General features: G+C 39.7%; 1 protein-coding gene across 3 annotated transcripts in view; it reads left to right on the top strand.

Moving 5' to 3' along the window:
* Window positions 1-27,159, top strand: part of CCDC73 (coiled-coil domain containing 73) — a 120,191-nt gene that overhangs the window by 15,127 nt on the left and 77,905 nt on the right. For all 3 annotated transcript variants that reach the window (XM_084775592.1, XM_084775593.1, XM_084775591.1), the window contains exons 2-3: window positions 10,376-10,532; window positions 16,812-16,883. In XM_084775592.1, coding sequence (XP_084631718.1) covers window positions 10,395-10,532; window positions 16,812-16,883 — 210 coding nt within the window. In that variant the 5' untranslated portion in view covers window positions 10,376-10,394. The remainder of the gene's footprint in view (window positions 1-10,375; window positions 10,533-16,811; window positions 16,884-27,159) is intronic.

The raw sequence follows: 27,159 nt of genomic DNA, 5'->3' as shown, positions 1-27,159 counted from the left end.
ACCAATTCACACAGATGTAATTTAAGTGTATTTTTGATAAATGAGTAACATTATGATATTGATTCAGCATCAAGACGAGGAATATTTTGATGGAAAAAATAAAGCCCTTTATAGTAATAAAAATCAGAAAAGAAAATGTAGTAGGCCTCTTAAATCATCACTCTAGGTTTTTTGTTTGTTTGTTTGTTTTTATGTTTTAGACAGGGTCTAATTGTGTAATTTTGGCTGCTGGCTTTGAACTCATAGAGATCTATCTGCCTCTGCTTACTTCATGCTATAACTTAGTGTTTTTGTGTAATGCTGGAATATAAGTAGTAGATATGATCTATTAAAGGAAATATACCTTTCTGTTAAATGTGGATAATATTTATAGCATTTCAAGGCATAACGATGCACAGTTGTGATCTTAACACTTGGGAGGGAAAGGCAAGAGGATCATGAATTTGAGGCGAGTCTGGGCTGTGTAGTGGGTTCTGTCCTAGATTATGTAGTGACTTCCGTATACCATCTTGGACTATATAGTGAGACCCTGTTGCAACAAAACAAAAGTAGCAGTAACAAATAACTGTTACGTTGAAAGTCTCTACAATATAGAAAACAAAGTCAAACATAGTTACAGGTTTAAAAAAATATTGTCTTCATAATTATCTGGTTGTGCTTGTTAATCCAGTTAAAATATGTATTAAGCCAGAAATAGTCATTTAAAAAGATCTGAGGCTATCTTTTTCTGTTTTAAAGTTGAAGTTTATTGTCAGATTAAAAAGACCAAAGAAGCCAGGCACTGTGGCACATATCTGTAATCCCAGCACTTGGGGAGGCAAAGGCAGGTGGATCTCTGTGACTTGGAGGCCAGCCTGGTCTACAGAGTAAAGTCTTCAGGACATTCAAGGCTACACAGAGAAACCCTGTCCCAACCTTCCCCCCTTTCTGAGAGAGAGAGAGAGAGAGAGAGAGAGAGAGAGAGAGAGAGAGAGAGAGAGAGATTTTTCCTTCCATTACCCAATTGATAAAATAGTTACTTTTACTAGTCTAGTCTAACATCAGTGGTTTAAAAATAAATAGCAATACACACACACACACACACACACACACACACACACACACACACACGTCTATGATGTGTTTGGGTGGCCATGAGTGTGCCGTGGTGCATGTGTGGAAGGAGGCCAGAGGACAACTTTTGGGAATCAGCTCTTATCTTCCGTTTTGTTGAGGTAGGATTGAGAAATCCAAGAGGTTGCTCTTCCTGCTGCTGTATGAGTACTCCAGACGAGCTGGCCTGTAAGCTTCTGGCTGATTCTCCTATGCTGGCCTCCCATTTCACTATAGGAGTACTGGGATTACAGATATGCACTGCTGTGTCTTGCTTTTTTCAAAGTGGATTTAGGAATTGTAACTTAGGACATGGCAAGTATTTTTAGCCAGTGAGACATCTCCTTTCCTCTCAGTGATTGTTTTCATCATAACATGGAGGAAGAAATGCACTACAAATTCCAGCAAAGAAATACAGGATCAAAGGAAAATACTGATGAAATTACTTTATCACAGGTGCACAGCATGTGTCAACTGTTGTCACTAGTAGTTTACTGAGTACTTGCTTGTACCTGTAACTATTGTGTGGAAGAGTGAATGAAAGAGGAACATAGTGTTTATCTTTAAGAAACACCCAGGAGTGAGGAAGTTTAATAATACATAAAACACCTGGTGAATCTTTAAACTGTAGTGTTGAATTTAAGCAATAAAAGAACTTAGAAAATGGAGAGGTTGGTGTGATTTACTGTGGGCAAGGGTAAGGTTTCTGGAGAAATCCCTCAGCTGCACTGCTCCTTCCTTTCCCTTCATAAAAGGGCAGGGCACCCAGTGATATCAATTGAACATGGCATAATAAGATACAGTAAAACCAGGCGTAACCGGTTCCTCCTAACAAGGCTGAACCAGGCAACTCACTATGAGGAAGAGGGTCCTACAAGCAGGCAAAAGAATCAGATACCTCTACTTCCACTCTTAGGAGTCCAACAAAGACCCCAAGCTAATCAACTAGCTCAGCCTAATGTAGACCCACACAGGCTTCTGGTTACGTCTTTAGTTTCTGTGAGTCCCTATGAGCCCTGCTTAGTTGATTCTGTGGGCTGTGCTCTGGTTTCTTCAACCTCTCTGGCTCCTACAATCCTTCTGTACTTCAGTGGGGGTTCCCAGAGCTCTGCCAAATGTTTGGCTGTGGGTCTCTGTGTCTGCTCCTGTCTGCTCCCATCAGTTCCTGGAGGAAGCCTCTCTGATTATGATTGGGCTAGGCACGGATCTCTGAATATAGCAGAATTTCACCCGGATTCATTTAATTGACTCCTGTTTGGTTCTACCCTAGGTCTCTGAGCCATCCAGCTTCCAGATCCTGGCTATCTAGGCAGTGTTGGGCATGGGCTCCCTCTTGTGGCTTGGGCCTCAAGTTAGACCAGTCATTGGTTGGCCACTCCCACAGACTCTCAGCCACCACAGCCCTTCCACATCTTGCAGGCAGGACAGGTTGTGGGCAGGTTTTGTGGTTGGGTTGGTGTCTCAGTCCCCTCACTAGAAGCCTTGCCTGCTTACAGAAAATGGCCGGATCAGGCTCCATAACCTCCATCACTAGAAGTTACTTCTAGGGTTACCCTCGGTTTCAGTAAGTTCCCACTGCACCAAGTTTCCACATTGCCTCTTAGAATGCCCACCTATTTCAGTCTCTCCCCCATTCTCTCTTTTGTCTGTGCATCCACTTCCTGATCCTTCCTGCCCTCACAAAACCTGTTCTGTTTCCTCATCCCAGGGAAATCCATGCATGTCCCCTGTCCCCTGTCCCCTGTCCCCTGTCCCCAACCTCTCCTCTATCTACCTTCTCTGGCCCTGTGTATTGGAGTGTGATTATCCTTTATTTAACAGCTAATATCCACTTATAATTGAGTACATATCTCATACTTTTCTTGAAACAGATTTGTGACTCCATGAAATTCACATGTTAAAAACATATAGCTCAGCTGGGTGTGGTAGCCTATGCCTGTAGTCCTAGCACTCAGAGGCAGGCAGGCAGATCTCTGTGAGTTCGAGATCAGCCTGGTCTATGAGTTCAGAACAGCTAAGACTATACAGAGAAACCCTGTCTCCAAAAACCAAACGAAACAAAACCTCAAAACCAAACCAAAACACACACACACACACACACACACACACACACACACACACACCTAAGTAGTTTTGTAGTAAATTCTTAAAGTTGCACAACCACCATCACCACTGTCAAGTTCCAGAGAGAAATGGTGTTGCTCTCACTCATTCCCTGTTTCTCCTTGTGCCATAGATTAACCAATTTCAGATTCTTCATGCAAACAGTCAAATGACAATGGCCTTTTGTGTTTGGCTTTTTTTACTGAGCATAGTGTTGTTTAGGATCATCCATCTTATAGCAAGTGCCAATATTTTCTTCTTTTTTTATAGTAATACTGGTCCACTATATAGATAAGCTGCATTTTGTTATTTTGTTTACCCATTTATCAGTTGATTTACATTGATTGTTTTAATTTTTTATTGTGACTTATTGACTTTTTGGTGACTTATTATGACTAATGCAGTGAACACTCATGCACAATTTTTTTTGATACATACTTTCATTTTTACTGGACTTATGCCTATGTCATGTGATAACTCCATGTTTAACCTTTTGAAGAACTTCCAAACTATTTTTCAGAGTGGCTCAATGATTTTATATTCCCACAAGCAACATAAGTGATTCTGAGTTCTCTTAGTCCCTAGTTTTGCCAGTACTTGTTAATATCTATCTATCTTTGTGTGTGTGTGTCTCACATAAGCATTGGGGGAGGGTTTTTTTGGTTGAACCTAGGGCCTCACACATGCTAGGTAAGCACTCTGATATTGGGCTCTTTTTTATTATTCCATCTTAATACATCTGAAATAGTATCTCTTTGTGGTTTTGATACTTATAATTTAGGGGGGGGCGCAGTTTGAGACAGGGTTTTTGTGTATAGCCTTGGCTTTCATGGACCTACTTGTAGAGCAGGCTGGCCTTCCTCGAACTCACAGAGATCCACCTGCCTCTGCTTCTGAGTGCTGGGATTACAGGCATGTACCACTGCGCCTGCTTGATTTTTATCATCTTAATGAACAACGGTAGTAAATGTATTTCATGTTGTTACTGGCTACACTTTCCCCCCATCCCCCCAAGACAGATAGACATTAACAAGTACTGGTAAGTTTAGGAGCAAGAGGAAATTATGGAAGAAAATCTTATTTTAATCCTTTGGCTGTTTTGTGCTTTTATTGTTTAATCACAGGAAGCTAATATATATTCAGAATAATATTTTTTCAAATATATACTTTGCAAATATTTTCTCACTTTGTAAATTATCTTAATTTTATTGATACATATTTATATATAAATATTGCAAATATATATTTTGTTTTTTGAGACAGGGTTCCTCTGTGTAGCCTTGGCTGTCCTGGACTTACTTTGTAGACCAGGCTGGCCTCGAACTCACAGCAATCTGCCTGCCTCTGCCTCCCAAGTGCTGGGATTGAAGGTGTGCGCCACCACACCCAGCAATAATTTTTTTTTTTTGTTTTTGTTTTTTGAGACAGGGTCTCTTTGTATAGCCTTGACTGTCCTGGACTCACTTTGTAGACCAGGCTGGCCTCAAACTCACAGTGATCCGCCTGTCTCTGCCCCCAGAGTGCTGGGATTAAAGGCATGTGCCACCACCGTCCAGCATTTTTTTTTTTTTCCGAGACAAGGTTTCTTGTGAAACCTTGACTATCTTGGACTTGCTTTGTAGACCAGACTGGCCTCGAACTCACAGAGCTCCACCTGCCTCTGCCTCCCAAGTGCTAGGATTAAAGGCGTGCGCCACCATGCCCAGCTCCAGAAATATTTTTAAAAGTACAAACATTTTAAAATTTGATGAGGCCAGCTTGCAAAAGCAGATGTTCTTGTTCATTTTCTTAGAGGGAAAATTCTCAGCCTTTTACAATTCAGTATTTTATTAATTTCTTTTATTATTACTATGGCCAAATATCTGATAAGAAACAACTGAAGGGAGGAGGAATTTATTTTGGTTTTTGGTGTGAGAAGACTTTGCCCATCATGATGGGGAAGACCTAGCAGCTATTCTCCATGTGTGGTGGCAGGAGCTTGCTGCAGGTGCTTATTTTTACATGGCACTGACAGAAAGCACGGTTGGGCTATGGTCCTCAAGACCCATCCCACAATGACCCTCATACTGCAGCTTGGCTTTGCGTCCTAAAGGGTCCCCAAATTCATCCAATCAGTACCACAGCTGGGAACTAGGTTTTCCAGCACAAGAGCCTGTAGGTAGCATTTCAGATTCAGATCATATGCTGTCAGTGGTGAACTTTTCATAGATTCCCTCTGTTACGTGAAATTTTTTGCCTATTCATAGCTAGTTGAGAATTTTACCATGCAGAGGTATTGGACTTTGTCAAATACTTTTCTTGCTTTTGTTAAGATGATCATATTGTTTATTATTTTTCTTTATCCCAGCAATATGGTTTATTACACTGAATGATTTTTTTCAACATATCAAACCAATACTGTATTCCTAGGAGAAAGGCTACTTGGCCATGCATGATGTGCTACTTGGTAGTATTTTATTGAGAACTGTTGATTTACGGCTTTACTTCCTTGCGAAATAATTGGTCTTTTTTCAGCATGAGGATAATATTGGCTTTGTAAAATGAATTAGTAGTGTTTCCTTCTCTATTTTTCTTTGAAAAGTTTTATGAAGGATTAATTGTTGTTATTTATTCTTTAAATTTTTTTGGTAAAATTTACCAGTAAACAATCTGGTCCTGTGCTTTTTCTTTCATGAGAATTTTCCTGGTCACTAATTCAGTCTCCTTACTTATGAAAAGTTTGTGTGGATTTTTGTCTTGAGTCTGTTGGGAAGTTTATCTGCCTTGAGGAATTGTCCCATTTACCTATAATACCTCATTTGTTGCTAACATTCTTTTTGGTAGTAATGTGATGAGTAAAATGATACAGCTCTTCCCGTGGTATTACCTCAGAGCAGAGCAGTGTTCAATAATGTTATGCTACTATTTTTTTATGTTATGGTACTATTAATGCTAATGATAAGCCTTTATTATAAATACCCATTTTAATATTTATTTTTCCATTAACCAGCTAGGATGTTGAAGTTTGATTTTAGTTTATAGTTGTTGGGCCATTCTTTGGTATGGTGCTTCTCTGCCTTGACTGGAGGATAGTCAGCAAAGCAGCTCCTTTTCAGCGGCTATCAGATTTCCCTCATGGCAGGTACTTTGAACACTATGGATATGTTCAGTAAGCTACCCTATATATGGCTCCAGAAGGCACTAAACTGTTCGTTAGCTTGTGCCAGGCATTTTTCCTTTGCCAACCTCAGTGCCTCTTTATCCAGGCCAGTGCAAGAGTGCTTTCCATGGTGACCCAGCAGAAGACCTATAATGGGGGCAAACACAACCTATTTGCATGAAGGGCTTTGGAGTGACTGGTGCAAAACTCCCTTACCACACATCCTCTTGCTGGCTACATAAGCAGATTCTTTGGCTTCCTTTTCAAGCCTTCCGGTTACTGCCCTCTAATGCTGCCTCTTGGTAGTGTATATTAGGTCCATTTAAAAGATTTTCTCAAGTAATCTTGTCTCCTTTTAATCTTTATCATTAGTAGAGCAGCCTAGTTGGTAACAAGGAGACAGTGGCAGAAGATAGGTAGCTGTGGGCAAAGGCATCATGGGTAATGGTGGTAGTGTGGTTGCAGGGGTATTGATGGCAGCAGGGGTGGTGGTGGCAAGGCAGTAACAGTAGTGGCTAGAGCATAGCAGGAGAGTTCCATAGAGCAGCAGGGAAGAAACAGCGAGGAACAGCCAGGACAGATACCAGAGTCTGTAGGTTCCAGTTGCTAGAAGATTTCCAGGGAAGTACCAAGCTTTAAAGGTCAAAGGTCCTAAAACCCAAAGCCTGAGAGCTCTAGCACTGGCTGCTGTCAAAGGCCAATAGTCGTGACAATGTAGGCAGGAGAGCTAAGATAGTTCCATTGTAGTAGCTGAGGGTCCCGACACCCCGGCTTTCCTAGGGGCTGTAGTACTGCAGTCACTATCTGCTGTTGCTGCTAACTGCTCCTGGAAGCTGGTGATGACAACAGCTGCCAAGTGTCAGGGACACTGGTGGTTAAAGGCCAGCGCAATAAACTTCTAGCTGAGTATCTAGAACAGTAACTTACTGGCTTCCAAACTGTGGTGTAGCAGGCCTTTGGCTCTCAGACCTGAAGTTGTAAGCCTGAAGGACGCTAGTCTGGCTCCTCGGTCATGGGTGCTCAAGTGTTTAGGGCTGTCAGGGAAGAAGAGGCTCTTTACCTCGTCACTTCTTCACAGCCTCTATTTAGGTAGGCAGCAGGACCAGGCAGCAGATGGCATCAGCAACGTTCCCTCAGTCATCCTTTATTTTTGCCATCTGAATCTTGTTTCTCTTCTTCCTTCCTCCTCTTCCTGCTCCTCCTCCTTTTTTGTTTTGTTTTGTTTTGTTTATGAGATAGGGTTTCTCTGAGTAGCCTTAGTTGTCCTGGACTCGCTTTTTTTTTTTTTTTTGAGACAGGGCTTCTTTTAGGTAGCACCTATATTTGTGTCATGAGTAGCATGATGTGATAGCTGTCCTTGGTTGTCAACTTGACACACTTGGACCCTCAGATGAGGAACTGCCTGTATTGGGTAGGCCTGTGGACATATCTGTGGGGAATTTTCTTGATTGTTGATTGGGTCAGGGAGGGCCTGGTGTACTGTGTGCCACCCCTAGGCAGGCTGCACAGGGAAGGACGGTGCATGAACAAGACAGAGGACATAAGCCAGTTAGATCATTACTTCATGGTCTCTGCCTTAGTTCCTGCCTCCAGGCTCCTGCCTTGAGTTCCTGCTTTGGTTTTCTTCTGTGATAGACTGTATCCTGTAAACTGAGACAAACTCTCCTCCCCATGTTGCTTTTGGTCATGGTATTTATCACAGCAACAGAAAGCAAGCTAGAACACAGGATCACTGTAAGTGAGGCTTCTATGAAAGTATTATCAATCTTCTTTTCTCTGGTTGATTTTAAGATTATTTTTCAACTTAGTTTGGGTTACTTCATGTAATAACTATGAATGTAGATTTCTTTTTAGCTACTTATTGTGGAATTCACTTGATTCTTGACTTGTAGCTCCTTTGGGTCCAGGAATTTCTCAGCTACTATCTGTTAACATGCTATCCTGTTCACTTTCTTTCTCCTTACTGCATAACAACTCTCTGCTTTGCTTCCGTTGTCCCTTAACCTGCTTTGCTGTACTGTGCATTCATTATTCCTCCGTGCACTCTCTGTACTTCACAGGGTCTCTTTTCTATTCTTCTAAGTTGTTTTTCTAGCTGTACCCAGTCTTCTCCAAAACATCAATTATCTGTTTTTTCATTGTATATTTTAGAGAATCTTTAGAGATTTCAATGAATTAAAAAGAAAATCTGTAGTAGCACATGTATATAATCCAGGCATTTGAGAGGCTGAGTTAGGAGTATTGAAAGAATGAGGCCAGCACAGAACAGTGGAGACCCTGTCTTAGCAACAACAATGTGCTGTTTTGTTGATAATTTCAAGACTGGCTTTCTTTCTTTATTTTATTTTATTTAAAAAATTTTTTTGGCTTTTTTTTGGCTTTCTTTCTTTAAACATAGTAAATGTAGTTTCCTTAACATGATAATGCCAAAAATTTCAGCACATACCGCTTTTCTTGTCTGCTGGTTCTTACAGTGCCATATATCTTTATATCTTTATGTTACTGGTTAACCTTGTGTGCTGTTTATTGTCCTGGAAAAACTATGTGTGAAGATTCTTTGAGTATTCCAGGATAATTGGAGGAACTTTTATGTGCTTCTTCAAGGTTCTTCAGGACATTACCAATGTGGAAGCATTTAAAATTGTATTAATAGGTTGACGTTTCTTTCACTTAACAGATGTATCTGAAATTAAGATAGCTATTAATGCTGGGTGTGGTGGTGCACACTTTTAATCCCAACACTTCGGAGTCTGGAGGATTTCTGTGAGTTCAAGCCCAGCCTCGTCTACAGAGTACCAGGTCAGCCAAGGCTAAACAGAGAAATCCTGTCTCAAAAACAAAAACAAAACAAAACAAAAAGATAACCATTTGCTAGAAGTTAAGACTCAGTAAAGGAAATGTGGCAACAAAGAGATTGTATTGATAATGGTAGGATTCTGCATTTTGATTATGATCGTAGTACCAATAAATGTGTACAGAAGTATGTATCTACTCAAATAAATTTGTGTGTCACAGGTAAGATTTTAAACAAGGTGAGTGGATTGTACCAATATCAGATATACACTAAAAAAATTTTTTTTTGGCTTTTCGAGACAGGGTTTCTTTGTAGCCTTGGCTGTCCTAGACTCACTTTGTAGAGCAGGCTGGCCTTGAACTCACAGCGATCCACCTGCCTCTGCCTCCTGAGTGCTGGGGTTAAAGGTGTGTACTACCACGCCTGGCTATATTCTAAATATTATATTGTTGTTATATGATATGGTTATGATGGAGATGACTGAGTAGATAGTACATAGGACTTCCCTTTACTTTTCTTTGCAGCTGCTTTTGTACCTGTAATTGTTTCAAATTAAAAAGTTGAAAATGAAAGTTTTTTATTACCTGACTTCATAGGTTGAGATAGTTAAGTACCTGTGTTTTAAATAAGAGGCAGTTACCAAAGACCTCTTTAATTTTAATGAGTTTAAAGTTTTTATTGCTTTTAATTAGTATGAACACTATCTTTGAAAAGGAGTTTTGTGTGAAAGCAAAGTTTAGAAAGAGAATGTGTATCTATCTTGGCATTAAGCTTCTGGTGAAGGTTCAGGCCTTGCCTGCACTATTAGGAACTCAGCCATCACAAGTTTGATGTATAGAGGCAGGAAATACAGTCTTTATAGTTTGTTTGTTTGGCTTCTCTGTGTAGCCTTGGCTGTCCTGGACTCACTTTGTAGACCAGGCTGGCCTTGAACTCACAGGGATCCGCCTGCCTTTGCCTTCTGAGTGCTGGGATTAGAGGTATGGGCCACCACCCAGCTGAAAGTGTAGTCCTAAAGGACACTCAGGTACCAGAAAAAACTCAAGCCATGAGAAATGGAATAGAACCATTGCTGCTGAGTGTCTTATGACTATTGGAGTATGAAGAATAGCAACATTATTATTTAGTGATGAACTGGGAGAAGGTGGGGTAATGTTTTTGTGGTAACTATTTTTTAAAGAAAAACACAGATGAGTGATTTTATTTACTTATTTATTTATTTTAGCTAAAACTTTTTTGAATTGCAGGAAATAAAATAAATATAACATGGAGGACGGTTTCAACACCAGATCACCTTCATCTGCCTTCACTCTCCCGAGTTCTTCAGAGACAATGGCTTCTATTCAGCTCTTGGATTTCAGAACAAGTTTGCTCGAAGCACTAGAAGAGCTGCGTATGAGGAGGGTGAGCCCATCCTAAGGGTGTAAATAGAATGCTTCAAACAGCCTCTTTTTTATGAAGGAAAAAAAAATAGATTTGTAGAATTGGTTCTCTTCTTCCTTTTTTTACATGGGTTCTGGGGATCAGGCTCCGCTCACCAAGTATGTGGCTGGCACCTCTACCCACTGAGCCATCTCCACAGCTCAACTCTGATAATTAAAAAAAAGAGAAAGAGCCTAAAGAGTTATAAAAGGCACTGGCTTTAGCAAGTGTGTTGGCTACTTCTCATGTTCACTTGACAAGTTAGGGTCATTTGGGAATAAAACATCCTAATTGAGACTGGCCTGTAGGCAAGTCTGAACGTATTTTCCTGATTGATGTGAGAGGGTGCAGCTCACTGAGGGGATGGTATAAGAATCTGAGCAAGCTAGAGAGAGCAAGCCAGTAAGCAAGTAAACAGCACTGCTTTATGGCCTCTGTCTCAGTGCCTGCTTCCAGCTTCCTGGCATCATGTCCTGTCTTGAATTCCATGGACTACAAACTGTAAAATTAAATAAACTCTTTCTCAAATTGCTTTTGGTTGTGGAGTTTGTGCTGGCTAATTTTTATGTCAACTGAACACAAGTTAGAGTCATCTGTCTGGAACCTCAATTGAGAAACTGCCTCCATAAGATCTAGCTGTAGGGAAGTCTGTGGGGGCATTTTCTTAATTAGTGATTGATGTGGGAAGGTGCTGCTTTTTCAGAAGATCTTTAGTTTTGTCCTATATTTCCTACTCTGCCCTGCCTTCCCATCCCCAGCCTGTTAATCCTTCCTGCTTCATCATTCCATTTCCTCTCTCTCTCTCCTTGTGTACTTCCTTTCCTTGAAAGATTACCACAGTCCTTACTAATTTTCTGATCTCTGTGGGTATTTCAAATGAAACATGTATATTTATTTATTTTGCCACAGGTGGTACAGCAGGTCTTTATTTTTAAATGTTTTTTTACAATATTACTTTGTTCATATTCATTCTCCTCTCCCAGATCCTTCTTTCTCTACTGCTGTTTTCTCTCTTAAAACCAAAACCAAAACCAAAACCAAAAGTACACAAGCAAGTACATGCACATACGCAAGTGCATGCACATACGCAAGTGCATGCACACACTTGTGGGGTTGGGTGGACTTTGTGCTTGTTTCTCCTTCTACATGTTGGGTTTTTTATCTGGTTTGAACTTGTGCAGGTCTTGTGCATGCTGTGGTACAAAGCCTCCGTGAGCTTATATATGCATCAGCCTTGTTGTATCTGGAAAACACTGCTTCCTTGATGTCATCTATCACCTCTGGCTCTTAGAATTTTTCCAGTGTTTCTCTTTCACATAGATCCCTGAGTCTTGAGGGGAGAAAGAAACATATTTAAACACTTAAGGCTAGCACGCAGAATAATTTATTTTTTAGTTTTAAGGACTAGTGTTGTCATGTAGCCTTGGCTGGCCTGGCACTTGTTGTATAGACCTGGCCTGGATCCACCGCCTGTGTCTCCCCAGTGCTCATCATCATTTTGGGCTAAATTGGTAATGGTACAATTTGAAAACAGTGGGATGCTTTAAATTTGTAAAGATATACAAATTAGCAATCTGAATCAACAAAATAGTTCATTTGAATCCACAGTACCTGCACTGTAGAAGTTTGCTCCATTTCTTATTTATTTGTTTTGAGGCAGAGTCTCCTCTGCTCTGGGCTTGCCTTAGCCAGTGAAGCCAAGGATGACCCTCCTGCTTCCATCTCCGAAGTGCTAGATTTTAGCTATGCACCACTGCCTGCTGGGGATTGAACTCAAGAGGGCTTTGTTTATGCTAGCTAGGCAAGCTTTCTGTCAATTCATCCCAAGTTCTATATCTGATTTTGATAAATAACCTTGTCAGACAGATCCATGGGATTACTGATAAGGAATAGAGATCATCAGTAATAGCACAGGGGTCACCAATTCAGTATTTGAGTGGTTGGCATATGAGTTGAGTAGAGTAGGAATTATGTTGAACTTAAGAGCCTATATTGTATTGAAAACAACGTAGAAATTCGTATTTCAATATGGGGTTTGAAAGTTTTTAAACAAGTTATTTCTGGATCCAAATCAGTTGTCTAATGAGGATGAAAGACCTTTATCATGAAACTTTTAGAACATTAAAATGTGCGTTCACTTGATGTCATTTGATAAACCTTTTCTAGGCTTGTACTTTAAGAGGAATTCAAGTTTTGTAGGTATAACATGCCATGCCACTTAGTAACTGTGTTACCACATAGTATGAACTATGATAAAATCATAAATAAAAATTACTTTACAAAACATCTGTTAAGTATTCAAATAAGTTCTTGGGTTCTAAGTAAGCAGTAAATAAAATTCAATGGAATTTTGGGTAGTGTGAAGTATCAATGATTTGCTAACTGGGAGAAAACTGGCCACACAGTAATATAGTCTGTAGCAAATAATATTATACCACCTTTCTGTGCCTATAAAGTCAGTGCAATTACTATTGATTAGATCACTACAATACCTTTATTTTACACAGAAAACTGATAAATGGATATTAGCCATACTGTCAAAAGTAGCATTTATATTGTGAAACTTTCTTGGCATTTTAGCTTTAAGTTTTCTACTAAACGTATTTTTAATCTTTATCATTTAGCTTTTATGTTTTCCTTTTGTCCATCAAGCAACTTTTAAAAGTTTTAATAAAAATTCCTGTGAGATTGTCAATGAAGGAAAATAAATTTAGCAAGAAAAATTCTATCTTCCAAGTTCAATAAAGTATCCCAGAATATAGAATCCTAAAAGTGTTTATTTTTTTTATTAGATGCCTTAGGACTACAAGGATTTAAGTGTTTTTACAAAAACAATAAAGGAGGAGTAATTTGATGGTTTATTTACTCTTTATAACCTTTAGAAAGTGTTGTGGGTTTTTTAAAGTGCTTGCTCCAGGCTGTAGTTTTACAAGATGGGCTGTGTGTTGGTTAGACCCTTTCAATTCTTGACCCTGAACAGATTTAGGGACATAGCACATACAGCAGGCACATGTTCAGGAAGCCAAGCTGTAACTGGGTACTTTTACTCTCCTTTCATATTCGTAATCTGTCTCCTTTAAAATTTCTCAGTTCAGTTTCTCTAGACTGTTTCATAAAATACTACACACTCTTTTGTATATTTTCTTACTCTAATTAGCCAAAAGTTGCTCACAATATCTCTAATATTGATGAAAAGACCCAAAAGTTCATTTTCTAGTAGTATTAAAGCAGCTGTTTTTATATTAGCTAAGTATTAGGAAGGCTTCTGATAGGGGCCATTAAAACATTTCTATCAGTTATTTTTTTAAATACTTATTTTTGCTTTTAATTATGTATATGTGTGTGTATGTGTGTGTGTGTGTGTCTGTCTGTCTGTGTGTCTCTGTGCATGTGAATGCAGGTGCCAGTGGAAGCTAGAGGTACCAAATTCCCCTGGTGCTGGAGTTACAGGCAGTTGTGCGCCACCTGATATGGGTGCTGAGAATTGGAACTCAGGTCCCCATAACTTTGTACCATCTTTCAGCCCTCATATCAGTTCTTAATTCTGTTTTTTATGTGACAACTATTTCTAATTTTTATTTGGGTAGACTCACACATGTGCCATGACGTGTGTATAGAAATCAGAGATCAGAGCAGGCATGGTGGCTCATGCCTTTAATCCCAGCACTTGGGAGGCAGAGGCTGGTGGATCACTGTGAGTTCAAGGCCAGCCTAGTCTACAAAGTGAATCTAGGACAGCCAAGGCCACACAGAGAGACCCTGTCTAGAAAAACAAAAACAAAAAACAAAACAAAACAAAACAAAACAAAACAAAACAAAAAAGAAGTCGAAGATCAACTTTCAGAGTCTGATCTCCCCTTTCATCATGTAGGTGGTAGGGATTGAGCTCAGGTCACCAAGCTTGTGCTGCAGTGCCTTTGCCCACTGGCCCATCATACTGGCCCTGATAAAGCGTTTTGAATGCTTTTCTAACTTGTGTGGCCTGTAAGGGAGTATGAAGAGTTTTTGAAGCAGTGTATCATAACAATCTGTATGTATGTCTCACTGTATCCACAATATCTTAAAGATAATATAATGCAGTATTTAAGAGACTTTGGAGACAGATAATCTGAGGCCAAATACAAGCTCTAGAGTTAAGAATGCTTCTATTCTCAGTTACTTGGGTGGGTGAGCCAGGAGTTCTAGATCAACCTGGGCAGTATAGTAATCTTACGACTGGCTCACAGTGGACTTGCTGTGTAATGTTGGGTGTCATGGCTACCTTCAGCAGTCAACCTGACACAAACCTAGAGTCACTTGGGAAGAGGGACCCTAAACAAAACTGCTCAACTAAGATTGGCCTGTGACCATGTGTGTGAGGCGTTTCCTTAGTTGCTAGTTGATAGAGGAGAACTCAGCCTACTGTGGGCAGTACCGTTCTTTGGTCCATGGGCGTGGCTGAGTTAGAATGGTAGTGAAGCAAACCTGTAAGTAGACAGCATTTCTTCATGGTCTCTGCCGCAGTTTCTGCCTAGAGCCCCTGCCCTGACTTTCTTTGATGGTGGACTGTAACCTGTAAGACAAATAAACTCCTCCTTCCCCATGCTGGTTAATTTTTTTGTAAACCTGACCCAAACTAGAATTGACTGAGAAGAGGAAGGAGGATCACCTCTATCAGATGGCCTATGGGCATATCTGTGGGAGCATTTTCTTGATTGATGATTGATTTGTCAGTACGCAGCCCACTGTGTGTGCTATCATTCCTAGGAAGGTGGTCTTGGGCTAAGAAAACAAACTAAGCAACCCAGTAAGCAGTGTTGCTCTATGGTCTCTGCCTCAGTTCCTGCCTCCCGCTTCCTGCCTTGAGTTGTTTCCTTGGTTTCCCTTGAGGCTGGAATGCTGGAACTCTCCCTTGAGCTGAAATAAACCCTTTCCTCCCCCAGGTTGCTTTTGGTCATGGTTATTACAGCATCAGAAAGCAACTAGGACATTGAGAAACTATCCTTTTTTTAAACCTCAGTTTCTTCAGCTAAAATAGTAAGCATACCTGTCTTATAAAATTGCCTCCTAGATCCATCTATATATACATATAAGCAAGAACAATATCATGATAAAATCTTACAGTCTACCTACTAAAAATAGTATAACCACACTGACATCATGAGAACATCTCCTACGTTAAAAATATTTTTAAAGATTTAATTATGTGTTTGAATGTTTTCCCTGTGATCTTGAAGTTCTGAGGAGGGTGTCTGATCCCCTGGAATTGGAATTAATTGTGAGCCACCATGTAGGTGCTAGGAACTGAACCCAGATCCTCTGCTGAGCCACATGTGCTCTTAACAGCTGAGCCACCTCTGCACCCCTCGTCTGCATTTTAACACAGCTGTTTTGGAAAGAAATGCATGCGTATTTTATATAATACACATATGTGTATTTATTTTTAAATAAGTCTTCCAATGTTACTCAACCTGTCCTTGAATTTGAAATCCTTTGTCTCCCTCTTGAGTAAATGAGTTAACAGGCATGTATTACCACTTCTGGCCAGTCAATTTTAATTATAGATATGTATTACTGCAAGAGATTCAAATGTTGCCTTCATTTTTCATACAGCATATAATGTTGGTATTTGTTGGCATGCATCTCCTTTCTGCTTTCTATTTTAGAGACACCCTGGTTGTGTCTTAGGGTTCACTTCTCACTGGTATGAGTCAAATAAATCCTCATAGGGAGGAGTTATTCATAAAGTACTCTTCCTTCCAGTGTACATTTAGAGAGTGCAAGTGACTCCATTATGACAATGAGATAATAGGACATGCATGTTGGGAAGCTTCTGGGAAAGGTCATATTTTTATTAAGACAGTGCACTTTTTCTTTAAAAAACTTTCTATTTATTGTTGTTATTGTTATCGTCGTTGTGTGTGTGTGTATGTGCTCATGCACGCTTACACTACAGTATCTGTGTGGCAGTCAAGGAAAACTGTGGAGTAGGCCATTTCCTTCTACTTTACATGGATTTTACATGAATCAAGACCATCAGGCTCTAAAAGACACGCCTGCCTCTGCCTTCCAAGGTTGCACTACTCTTCCTAGCTTCTATCCAGGTTCTAGATTATTTGATTGATATGGGACCCCAGTCCTCTGCTGGATTTATACATTTAATTTGTAAAATGCCAGGTTTTTCCTTTGAGTGTGAATGTGTGCTTTTCTGTCTTTGGAAAAAGCTGGAACTAAATGCCTGAAGTTTTAACTTTCATAGCATTCTTTTTCTTTTCAACTTAGGAAGCAGAGACTCAATATGAGGAGCAGATTGCTAAAATTATTATGGAGACCCAGGAACTGAAGTGGCAAAAGGTAAGTATTGCCCTCCCAGGTTACCATCGTCAGCAGCTATTAGAAACACATTCCAGGGGCTGGAGAGCCCGCTCAGTGGTCAGGACCTCCTGGGCTCTTTCCCCAGCACCCAGATGGAGCCTAAGGAGCTATTCCTTAGACTAAGAGTTCAAATGACAGAGTTTAAATTTGACAACAAATTATGGGAAGTTTTAAGGTAAGACTGGCCCACAGGGTAATACAGAATATGGAGATAACCAGGGCAGTATTATCTGAGGGACAGATCTACAGTTGTGTTCATAGAGAGAGAAAACAGGTAAGTACCAAGAGAAAAATGGAAGTTGAACTATGAGTAGGTTTTAAAATGTAAGCCATTCTTGGGTTTTGGGTTTGTTTGAGTCTGAGTCTTTCTGTGTTCAGTTTCATTTTGAGTGTCTGGGCTCAAATGATCTTTCTACCTTAGCTTTTTGAGTAATGGGGACTAGAGGTATTTTCAGCTGTACCTGGCTACATCTTTGCTTTGGATAGGGAAAATCAACAGTATTAAATTCAGAATAAGAGGGGCTGGAGAGATGGCTTGGTGGTTAAGAGCACTGACTGTTCTTCCAGAGTATCCAGGTTCGGTTCCCAGTACCCACATGGTGGCTCGCTGTAACTCCAGTTCCAGGAGATCCAATACCCTCTTAAGTCTTTGCAGTTACTAGGCGTGCAGGTGGTGCACAGACATACAGTCAGACAAAAACTCAAACACACAAAAAATTTTAAATTCAGTGACTCACTAAATCAAAAAATTTAATTTATTCTTTTTTCAAATACCAAGAGCATGTTTAGGAGTACTCAGGCTGATTTCTAGGCTTTCATGGAAATAAATATAGAGGCATAGCCTGGAAAGTACTGGAGCAAAAAAGAGGATGATGTAGTAGCACTTTGATCCGTAACCATACTAAAGTTCTATAATAATTAAAATAAGGCTAGTGAGATGGCTTAGCTGGAAAAGGCACCTACTGCCAAGCCTGATGCTTGAGTTCAGTCCTCTCACTCCCTAGCCTGTGACCTCCACACATGTGTGCATGCACACATGCATAAACATCTTCACACAATAAATGAAGATTTAAAAAGTTACAATAGCTTTGTTGTATATATGAATATATATTTAATAGATATACCATAATAGAGTCTAGAAACAGAGCCAAATATATATGATAATTTAATTATTGATAGAAGTAACTTTCAAGCCAACAAGGAAAAATAGATTATTTAGTAACTAGTATTTAAGTTGCATTTCACTGGGAGAAAAATAAAGTCAGATTCCTGAGAAACTGTTGTACATGGTCAGCAGTGTGTAAGAAGTACTGAGCTGTGTTGATCAGACTATTACCAAACAGCCTGTTAAAACTAGCTGTATTCATTAGAACTTATTGTGGTGAGAACATTTTATAGTCTTGAGGTTCCAAATGGGGCACATCAGAATGAGAATATAAGGAGGGTTCTGGGTTTAGGCTTAAATGCCCCTAGGTAGATGATTGTAAGTGAGGGGATTGATTAGAATTGACAGATTTGTGATGGAAGATTTTAGCATAGGTCAAGGAAATAGTATGAGGTTCTTGAAGATAGTTTTGAGAATGAAGTATTGGTTTATAAACTAGGTGTTTCCCAAGTAAACACATATCTTAGTTTTTGCATTGGTCCGAAACAAATGATGACACCTTTTTATTGTGTTTTTTAAATGTTCTTATTAAGAACTGTTAGGCACAGGTACTCTAGCACAAATAAAATGGTTCTGAATGTTCTGTTCTTTTTTTCAGTTCTCAGTCCTCTTCCCTTCTTCAACCTGACTTAGAGAGGAAACCATTATTATTTAGAATGTAGTAAATCAAATCTGTACTGTTTTATGAAGTCATGGTTGATTCGGGTGATGGATAGTTATATATGATATATGTTTTCATATTATATGTAATACATACATATATGTTTTCTTGGGTTTTTTATCATTGGTGTGTGAGTTGGTAAAGTATCTATAGGAGAGTACTTAAAACTTGAGTCCCACATTTGGATATGCCAATGTGGAGACATGCCAAGGGAAAGTTGAATATTGTACTGTAGATTACTTCTAAATCAGTAGCTAAGTGCACCCAATTTATCCCAAGACAACAGAAGCCATTTCCAAATCACAGTTTTAGTCCATTGTTGGATTCATCCCACAGGTGGCCAAGAATTCAGAAAGCAATATTAAGGTTAATGACATTGGAAATGTCATTTAAGAAATAATATGCATTTACTCATTTAAGGTTCTGGATTGTTAGCAAGGAGGAAATAAAATGCTTGGGCACACATAAAGAATTAAAAACCTCATAAAGCACTGTTATTAGGAGTCCACATGCTTTTTATGTATAGAGCCATATGGTAAATATTTTAGGTTTTGTAGACCATCAGAGCTCTCTAACAGCTATAGGTGGTGCTTAGATGAGTAAGTATGCTATTCCTTTTTTTTAGTTTTTCTTTTAAACTAAACTATTTAAAATTCAAAAACAATTCTTAGTTTACAGGTCACACAAAACAGGTAGCCGGTCAAAGCTGCCTGCAGGTTTTAGTCCCATTCCCCCACCCTTTCCTTTCCTCCCTCATCCCTTCTCCTCCTCCTCTTCCTCCCCCCTCCTGCCGTTTCCCCTCCCCCTGTCCTTGCGACATGCTCTCACTTTGTAGACCAGGGAACTCACCGGGATTTTGCTTTCTGAATTCTGGGATTAAAAGCATGTACCACTGTTGTCAGGCAAGTCCTAGTTTCTTGATTCCTGATTTAGATCTACCTCTGTAGGCTCAGTAGTAAAGGCTGTCTGTATTATATATTTCCCTTCCTGATCCATTTCTTTTGATTGGGAGTTGTTTTATTTCCTGAAGACAGTCTGTTTCTAAAGTTTTCTTACATTTTTCTATTCTTAAATTTCTTGTTAGCATGGCAGTCTAGGTATTGGAGAACGAAGCCTAATATTTGTTTATTTAGGAGATCCAAAGATCTCTGCCCTGTAGTTCAGCTATTGTGCTAAAAGACAAGTAACTGATAGAAGGTTTTCAGACATGGCTTCCAGGGGTTTCATTTTCTTTGGAGTCATCTCCAGAAGATATCTTTGAGTTTTAACTTGTGTAGAAGAAATGTGCTAATATTCAGTGTTGACAAGATTTTGTAACACATTGTATAAATCCTAGGTTTTCCTGAAGCAAAGAAATGCCTCAAATCAGGGGAGAAATAACCAGTTTTAGGGCAGTCTCTACCAAGTGTGCATGGTGAAAGCCGGTGACTGTTATGCATATGGACATCACAGTCTTAGAAGTTGGGGACAGTGGGAGAGTCTGAGTAACACTAATGTGCTAGTGACTGTTTTTCCTTAAGAAGGCGGATGATGGACAGTGCATTTCTGAATTAATGACAAGGCTTTATATAAAATGCTGATGAAGCGAGTGCTCTGTCTGGAGGAGAGGCTACTTAGAAGCATTCAAGAAATTCTTTTTACTCTCAGAACTGTAGCTCCATGGCAAGAAGTTTCAGTCAATCCTGAGAAGAAGTAGGCAGTGATAAGAACACAGAACCCATTAGGGGGTAATTTTTAGGAAGCCCATTCCTAGGAGCTGAGGTTTGGATTTACAAGAATGACATTCATCAGGAGGGCTCTCCTGCCACAGGAAGCATCACCAGGGATAGCCTCAGTAATCTCAGTAACATTATTAGTGCTACAGTCGAGTATGGTTTACAGTCAGTCCTTGTTCTGGTGGGTAATAGCCTTTAAAAATCTCTCAAAAGATTAGGCTTTTGGGGTATCACAGAGCTCAGGACCATCTATCATGAAGATTATCTGGGGCATTTGCTTCAGCCTTCATGTCATCCTTTTAGTGTGCATGAATCCTTAGGAAGCGTTAGAACATTGGAATGGTTGACATTACAACTTGGATTCCTACTGAAGTTATAAACCCTCCTTGTTTCTGCAGCATTCTGAAATATAGGTATCTCCAGAAGCACACCTGATGAAAATGGTAACTCTCTTCTGATAATTGGAAGCTTTGCAGCGTGAGATAAGTCTTGTCATCTTGGTTAGTTTACCTCTATTGAGGAATCATAATATAGAGGTCAGTGGAGACTGCTGACTCTTGCCTGATATTTTTCTATTTCAATTTGAAAACTTACCTGTCAAAAAACAAGATTAAACCTAGATTAAACCTAGATTAGGGAGAGTGCCTAACTGTAGAGGAATGTTGATTTGGAACATGGCTATTCTAGAAGATCTATGTGATCCAGCTAGAATACAAACATGCCTTTAATCTAGGAAACAGGCAAATAGACCTGAATTCAATGCCCAGTCTGGTATAGAGCAAGTATCAGGTAAAGAAAAGCTTAGATCTAGGCGTGGTGGTACATGCCCTTAATTTCAAACGAAGGTAAAGTTAGTTTGTTGAAGGAGGCACCCATGTTTGAAAGTGATGTCTAAGTGAGTGGTGATTTTTTAAAAAAATTTTTTATTAATTTATTCTTGTTAATCAAAGAAAGATTTGACAGAGTAGGATATGCCCAACTCTCATGAGAAGAGGAAAGAGAAGTTGCTTAAAAGGCAGTTTTACAGAGAGAGGAAGCAGAACAGTAATAGAGAGATGTGTTGCGGAGAAAGAACTTCAGGTGAAGATGGAACAAGCCAAGAAATGAAAAGCCAAAAGCAGATTGCTGGAAGTAGTTTGAGGCCAAACAGAGCAGTTCCAGGCCAAGAGAGAAGCCAGATTAATAAATAAATTAGCTGGGGTAAGAGTTTGAGCCAGAACAGCTCAGTTGAACCAGCCAGCCCAGAGCTCAGAACGAACACAATTATTAAGCAGTAATTCTAAAAGGCTGAAAACATTCTAGGCCTAGGTTAGATTGTATGGAGGCTAGAAGCTTCCAGGACTAGGCCTAGGTTAGCAAAAAGAGGCAGAATGCCTCCCAGCAATTGAGTCAGGAAAATAAAAGTTATTTTTTACACCTAACCAATCAGCTTATGTCATAGTAATTGCTTAGAGACTAACTAGATTGTCAGGATTTCTCCACCTTTGAATTATAAGGACTAGCAGTTTTTTAAAAAAGTTTCTATATGAGCAGTAATTGATAATAAATAGCTTTCAAAGATATATATAGAAGTTGCTGATTATCAAAATATTTCTTGATTTCTGTGCACAGAGGTTTTCCTTTTGTCTTCCTTCCTCTTTCTTTCTTTCTTTCTTTCTTTCTTTCTTTCTTTCTTTTTTTCTTTCTTGCGGGGGTGAGGGGGACAGTGTTTCTCTGTGTAGCCTGAGCTGTCCTGGAACTCTCTTTGTAGATCAGGCTGGCCTCAAACTCACAAGATCTGCCTGCCTCTGCCTCCTGAGTGCTGGGATTACCATTTCTTACAGCTGGGGTGGGTGAGGTATAAGGAAAAGAGAACACAAATTAGATTTGTGTTAAGTAGCTTCCCAGGGGATCCAAAATTTTAGAACTTATAAAAAGAATTTAACAATGAAGAACTGGAAAGTGAGGTAAAGACAGAAGTGAGGAACAAGGCCTGAGGGAAATGATGTATGGTGCCTAGTTAACCCAGCTGCTTAAGATTGTGTTTTCCTGATAGTTAAAAAAGAGAAACCTTGGTCCTAGCATGAGTGTGTGTGGGTGTTTGTGGCCTTGCTAAGATTCAGGGTGAGTTGTATGAAGTAAAAGAGGCTCTTGTGACTCTAGATGACTTAGATTGGCATATAAATTGGGTTTGGAGGATGAAAAAAAGAAAGGAAAAAACAAAACAGAAGGAAGGGCAAGATTTGGGTCAAGAAGAAGTATTTAGCTAAAAATAACAAACCAAATTCAGTGCTTTTAAACTTCTAGAAGCCTTTTAAGCCAGAGCAACAGTTTACTACAGGGGTCAAAACAACTAACTAGCTAGCTAGCTAGCTAACTAACTAACTAACTAAAAAAAACACAGCAGTTCAGGTGGAAACTGATCAGGGTTTCATAGACCCAGCTTGCATTCTATTAAAAGGCCTCATATATTGCTAACCTTTTTGAGTAGCTTACAGATTTAGAAAAGCATCTTAAATGTGTGCAGGCACACCTGAAGGAGTAGGGATGGGAAATCGGTGTGCATATAGTGCAGGGCACAGCTATGAGTTCTTGGGAGTTTTATGGTTGGATAAAGTACAGTTGAAACTCAACCAGGCAACTGAGAAAGCCTTACAAGAGTTTGTGCCTTTAAATATAAAAAATCAGCTAGGGAGTTAAAATGCAGAAGATACTTTGCGTGTTTGGGAAAGGTTACTCAGAAGATAAGATTTTTTGGCCAGAGACATGAGGCCCCACAAACAATGGAAATTGTTGCAATTGCTGTTGTCATTATGCCATAAGTAGGTGGTAAAATTACTTCTGAACATAGTTCACTCTTTGGTTGCAGAACATGGAGAGATAAAGCTGAATAGGGACGGGAACCTCCTTTTCTGCTTTTGTAGTATCAGAAGGCACCATGCAGACTGCTGGAGAGAATTGTTCAGCAGTCAGTTATGAGCCCTGTGTGCTACCCTATCAACACGCCAGGCAAGGTGTACTCACTGGAACAATAGTAGCACAACCATTATGGATGCAAACAAATGTGTTTTGAGTATATTTAAGGTCTGTTTCACAGGAAGGAGCACACATTTAGTATGATATGCCAGGGTGAAAAGTTGGGACTAGGAAGCACATAGACTCCATAATGTTATTATAATGTTTTAATGAATATGATGTAGCTATCATCTTGTTTTCCAAACTTTTTTGTTTATGCCCATAGATTACTGTTGCAGTTAGCTTTTGTTGGGGAAGCTATTTTTTTCTGCAGTGGGCAATGGTTACCTTAGAGATATAACAGTCAAACTGCTGAGAACAAGTGACTGTTACTTTTTCACAGCACTCAAAGTTTAGACTTAAGTAGAGATTTAAAACAATCTTACACAAGTATTACCCTCTCCAAGATTCAGGGCAAATTGTGAAAGAGGAGGCATAAAGAATGTTAGAGCCAGAGGAAGTGTTCGAATGATGGGGAAGTCTGTCCTCCAGGCACGATGCAGCCATTGTCATTGTGAAACTAGAGCAGCCGTTAGTCTTCACTGGACACTTAACAAGATTGGACCCACTAATATTCCTTCATGAAATTACAAGGCAGCATACCAATAGAGAGTGGGATACCCCCTCTTTCTGAGGGTGCATATATATCATTAACAGTTGCTGGGAGTGGAGAGACTCTTTTTCAGTGGTATTCCACCTGTAAGTTCCCCACATTCCTATAAGTAACTCCAGTTAAAGTCTTTGGTTCACTAAGCCCGACTTTAGTGGAATTGGTTTTTTGCTATGTATGTCATTGATGCCCTTTCTGGAATAAGCAGATGTTTGTTCATGTTTCCCCAGGAAAAAAATTCTCACAGCATTATCTTTTAAGGAAATGGGTGTAATATGGATAGTCTCTACAAGGGAGACTATCGTATTTTTAATTTGAAGGTCTAAGGGTAATTCACAAATTGGAACAAGGTGAATTTTTGAGATTTTAAGGGATACTACACTGTATTTATTGGCTGTGAGGGAGAGAATTGTTTGAATACTTAGAACAATTTCTTTTTGTAAGTTTGAAGATTAGATGAAAAATTGAGCAATGAAAAAAGGCAGTTTCCTGTTTTAAAATGTAAATATTTTATTTTGGGGAAATTGATACCTAAGTACTATAGTTACATAACTTCTATCCCTCCCTCCCTCTCATCCAACCTTTCCCATGCCTCTCAATTCCTTCTTAATTTATGACCTCTTCTTTATTATTGTTACTGAGTCCAATTAGTGTTGCTCATATATGTGCTCATAAATGTGTTTAGTGCTGATCCCTTGGCCTATCAGGGAATTTATCCCTGGAGAAAACTAGTTCTTCCTTCAGCAGGTATTGTGAGATTTCCTCCATCCACATCTGTATGCCAACGAATGTGGTCATTATGCAGGTCTTGCTTAGGTATCTGCACTGTTGAGATTTCATGGATGCAGCTTTTCTGTCACCTCTAGAAGACAGTATCTCACAGCAGGTGTCCTGGTTCTCTGCCTCCTGGGACTCTTTGCAGAGTTACCTGCAAACTGAGAGCAAATGCTTTGTGTTTTTTCTCCTATGTGTGTGTGTGGCTTTTAAATTAGTTTATAATTTTTATTATACAAAATAACAGGTCTTGTTACATTTTCAAACGTATTTTTCTCTTATTAATCCTTCTTCCCAACTGCCCATTCTCCTGCCCTCTTCCTTCTGTTCTTCTTGAATTAGCTATTCCTTCTATTTTTATATCGCATGAATTAATTCTGGTGCCCTTCCCAATATTCCTTAATTTATATGTGTGTGAGGGGCATATAGAACCCCTTTTAGAAAGCTAAAACATAGCCTAGTGTGGTGGTACACGCTTTTAATCCCAGCACTGGGGAGACAGAGGCAGGCAGATCTCTGAGTTCGAGGCCAGCCTGGTCTACAAAGCGAGTCTAGGACAACCAGGGCTGTTATATAGAGAAACCCTGTCTTGAAAAACCAAAAAAAAAAAAAAAAAAAAAAAAAAAAAAAAAAAGGCTAAAACATGACAGTGATTATTCTATTGGCCTTTCTGCTGCTAGTAAGTATCTACAGGTGTCTTTCACAAGATGCTTCCCCCTATTTGATAACTGTGTCATTAACATTTAGGTATTTTGTCTACAAAGTCATCATTTTATTCTGCCTTTATTTTTCATTTAATTCTCTTTTTGAGAGTGTCTCACCTTGTGTTGCTGGCTGCTCTGGGACTCAATATGTAGACTAAGCTGACCTAGAACTCACAGAGATGGCCTGCCTCTGACTACTGAGTTCCGGTCTTCTTTGTTTGTTTGGTGTGGTTCATTGAGACAGGGTTTCTCTGTGTAGTCTTGGCTGTCCTGGACTCGTTTTGTAGACCAGGCTGGCCTCAAACTCACAGTGATCTCCCTGTCTCTGCCTTCCAGAGTGCTGGCATTACAGGTGTGCACCACCACACCCGGCAACTGCTGGTCTTTAAGGTGAGCTTTAAATAATAATTTAAGAACTGGATTTGGAGATCTGGCTATAGAGCTCTTTGCAGTCCAATCTTTGTGGCAGATTAGCCCCTATATTTTTGTGTTAAAAACCATTAGCAAAAAGTGAGGGTTTATCTTCAGAACTGACTCCTCAAATACCTTATCCCCTTGAGTCTCCGACTGACTTTTTTTTTTTTAAATCTTTGTTTGGACTGGTGTAAAAGGAACTTTTATTCACCTGTTTCAGTTGCTGCCTCTTGTCTGCTAACCCAGGCCTAGTCCTGCCATACATTTAACCTAGGCCTAGAATGTTTTCAGCCTCTGAAAATCACTGCTTAATTAAACTCACCCTTTCTTGTTCTTTCTGAGCCCTGGGCTGGTTTGTTCAACTCAGCTATTCTGGCTCAAACTCCTCTCCAAACTGACTTATTAAATCTGGCTTCTCTTTTGGCTCAGAATTGCTCTGCTTGGCCTCAGACTAATTCCAGCAATCTGCTCTAATCTAGTTCCTTCTCATTCCCGTGCTTGGTCTTCACCTGAGTTCTCTCTCTTCACCTGAGCTCTCTTGCTCCAACCTGTCTATTAGTGTCTCAGTAAAACTGCTTCTCCTCCCCCCTTCTCTCTCCCATTGCCTCTTAAGTAGCTTCTCTTCCCTCCTTTTTAAAAGAAATTGAACAACACACTCTTTTTTAAAGATTTATTTATTGTGTATAAGTGCTTTGCCTGCATGTACATCTGCCCGCCAGAAGAGGACATTAGATCACATTATAGATGGCTGTCAGCCACCATGTGGTTGCTGGGACTTGAACTCAGGACCTTTCGAAGAGCATTCAGTGCTCTCAACCTCTGAGCCATCTTTCCAGCTCCTCCTCTCTCTTGTGAGAGTTGAGTGTATCTTATTCTGTCAAATCTTTTTTTGATTAGTCATCTTTTCTGCCACTCAATTACGCATCACTTTCAAACATGGGTGCTTCCTTCTACAAACTATCTCTGCCTTCATTGTTCGAGATTAAAGGCATGTACCACTAAGCCTTAGCCTAAGCTTTTCTTTACCTAGAACTTGCTCTATACCGGGCTGGCCTTGAACTCAGATCTGCTTGCCTCTGTCTCCTGGATTAAATGACTGTTTGTATTCTAGCTGGATCACACAGACCTAGAGCGTCTTTGGATGTGATCTCTTTCCAGAGCATCCATGATCTGATGATCTAAATTAAAATTCCTCTACAAACTGGATTAAAGTCTACA

This window comes from Acomys minous, assembly GCF_964271855.1.
Source record: "Acomys minous genome assembly, chromosome: 3".
NCBI lineage: Eukaryota > Metazoa > Chordata > Mammalia > Rodentia > Muridae > Acomys > Acomys minous.
Note: the sequence above shows the minus strand (reverse complement) of the source record. Positions and strands in the feature narration are given on the sequence as shown.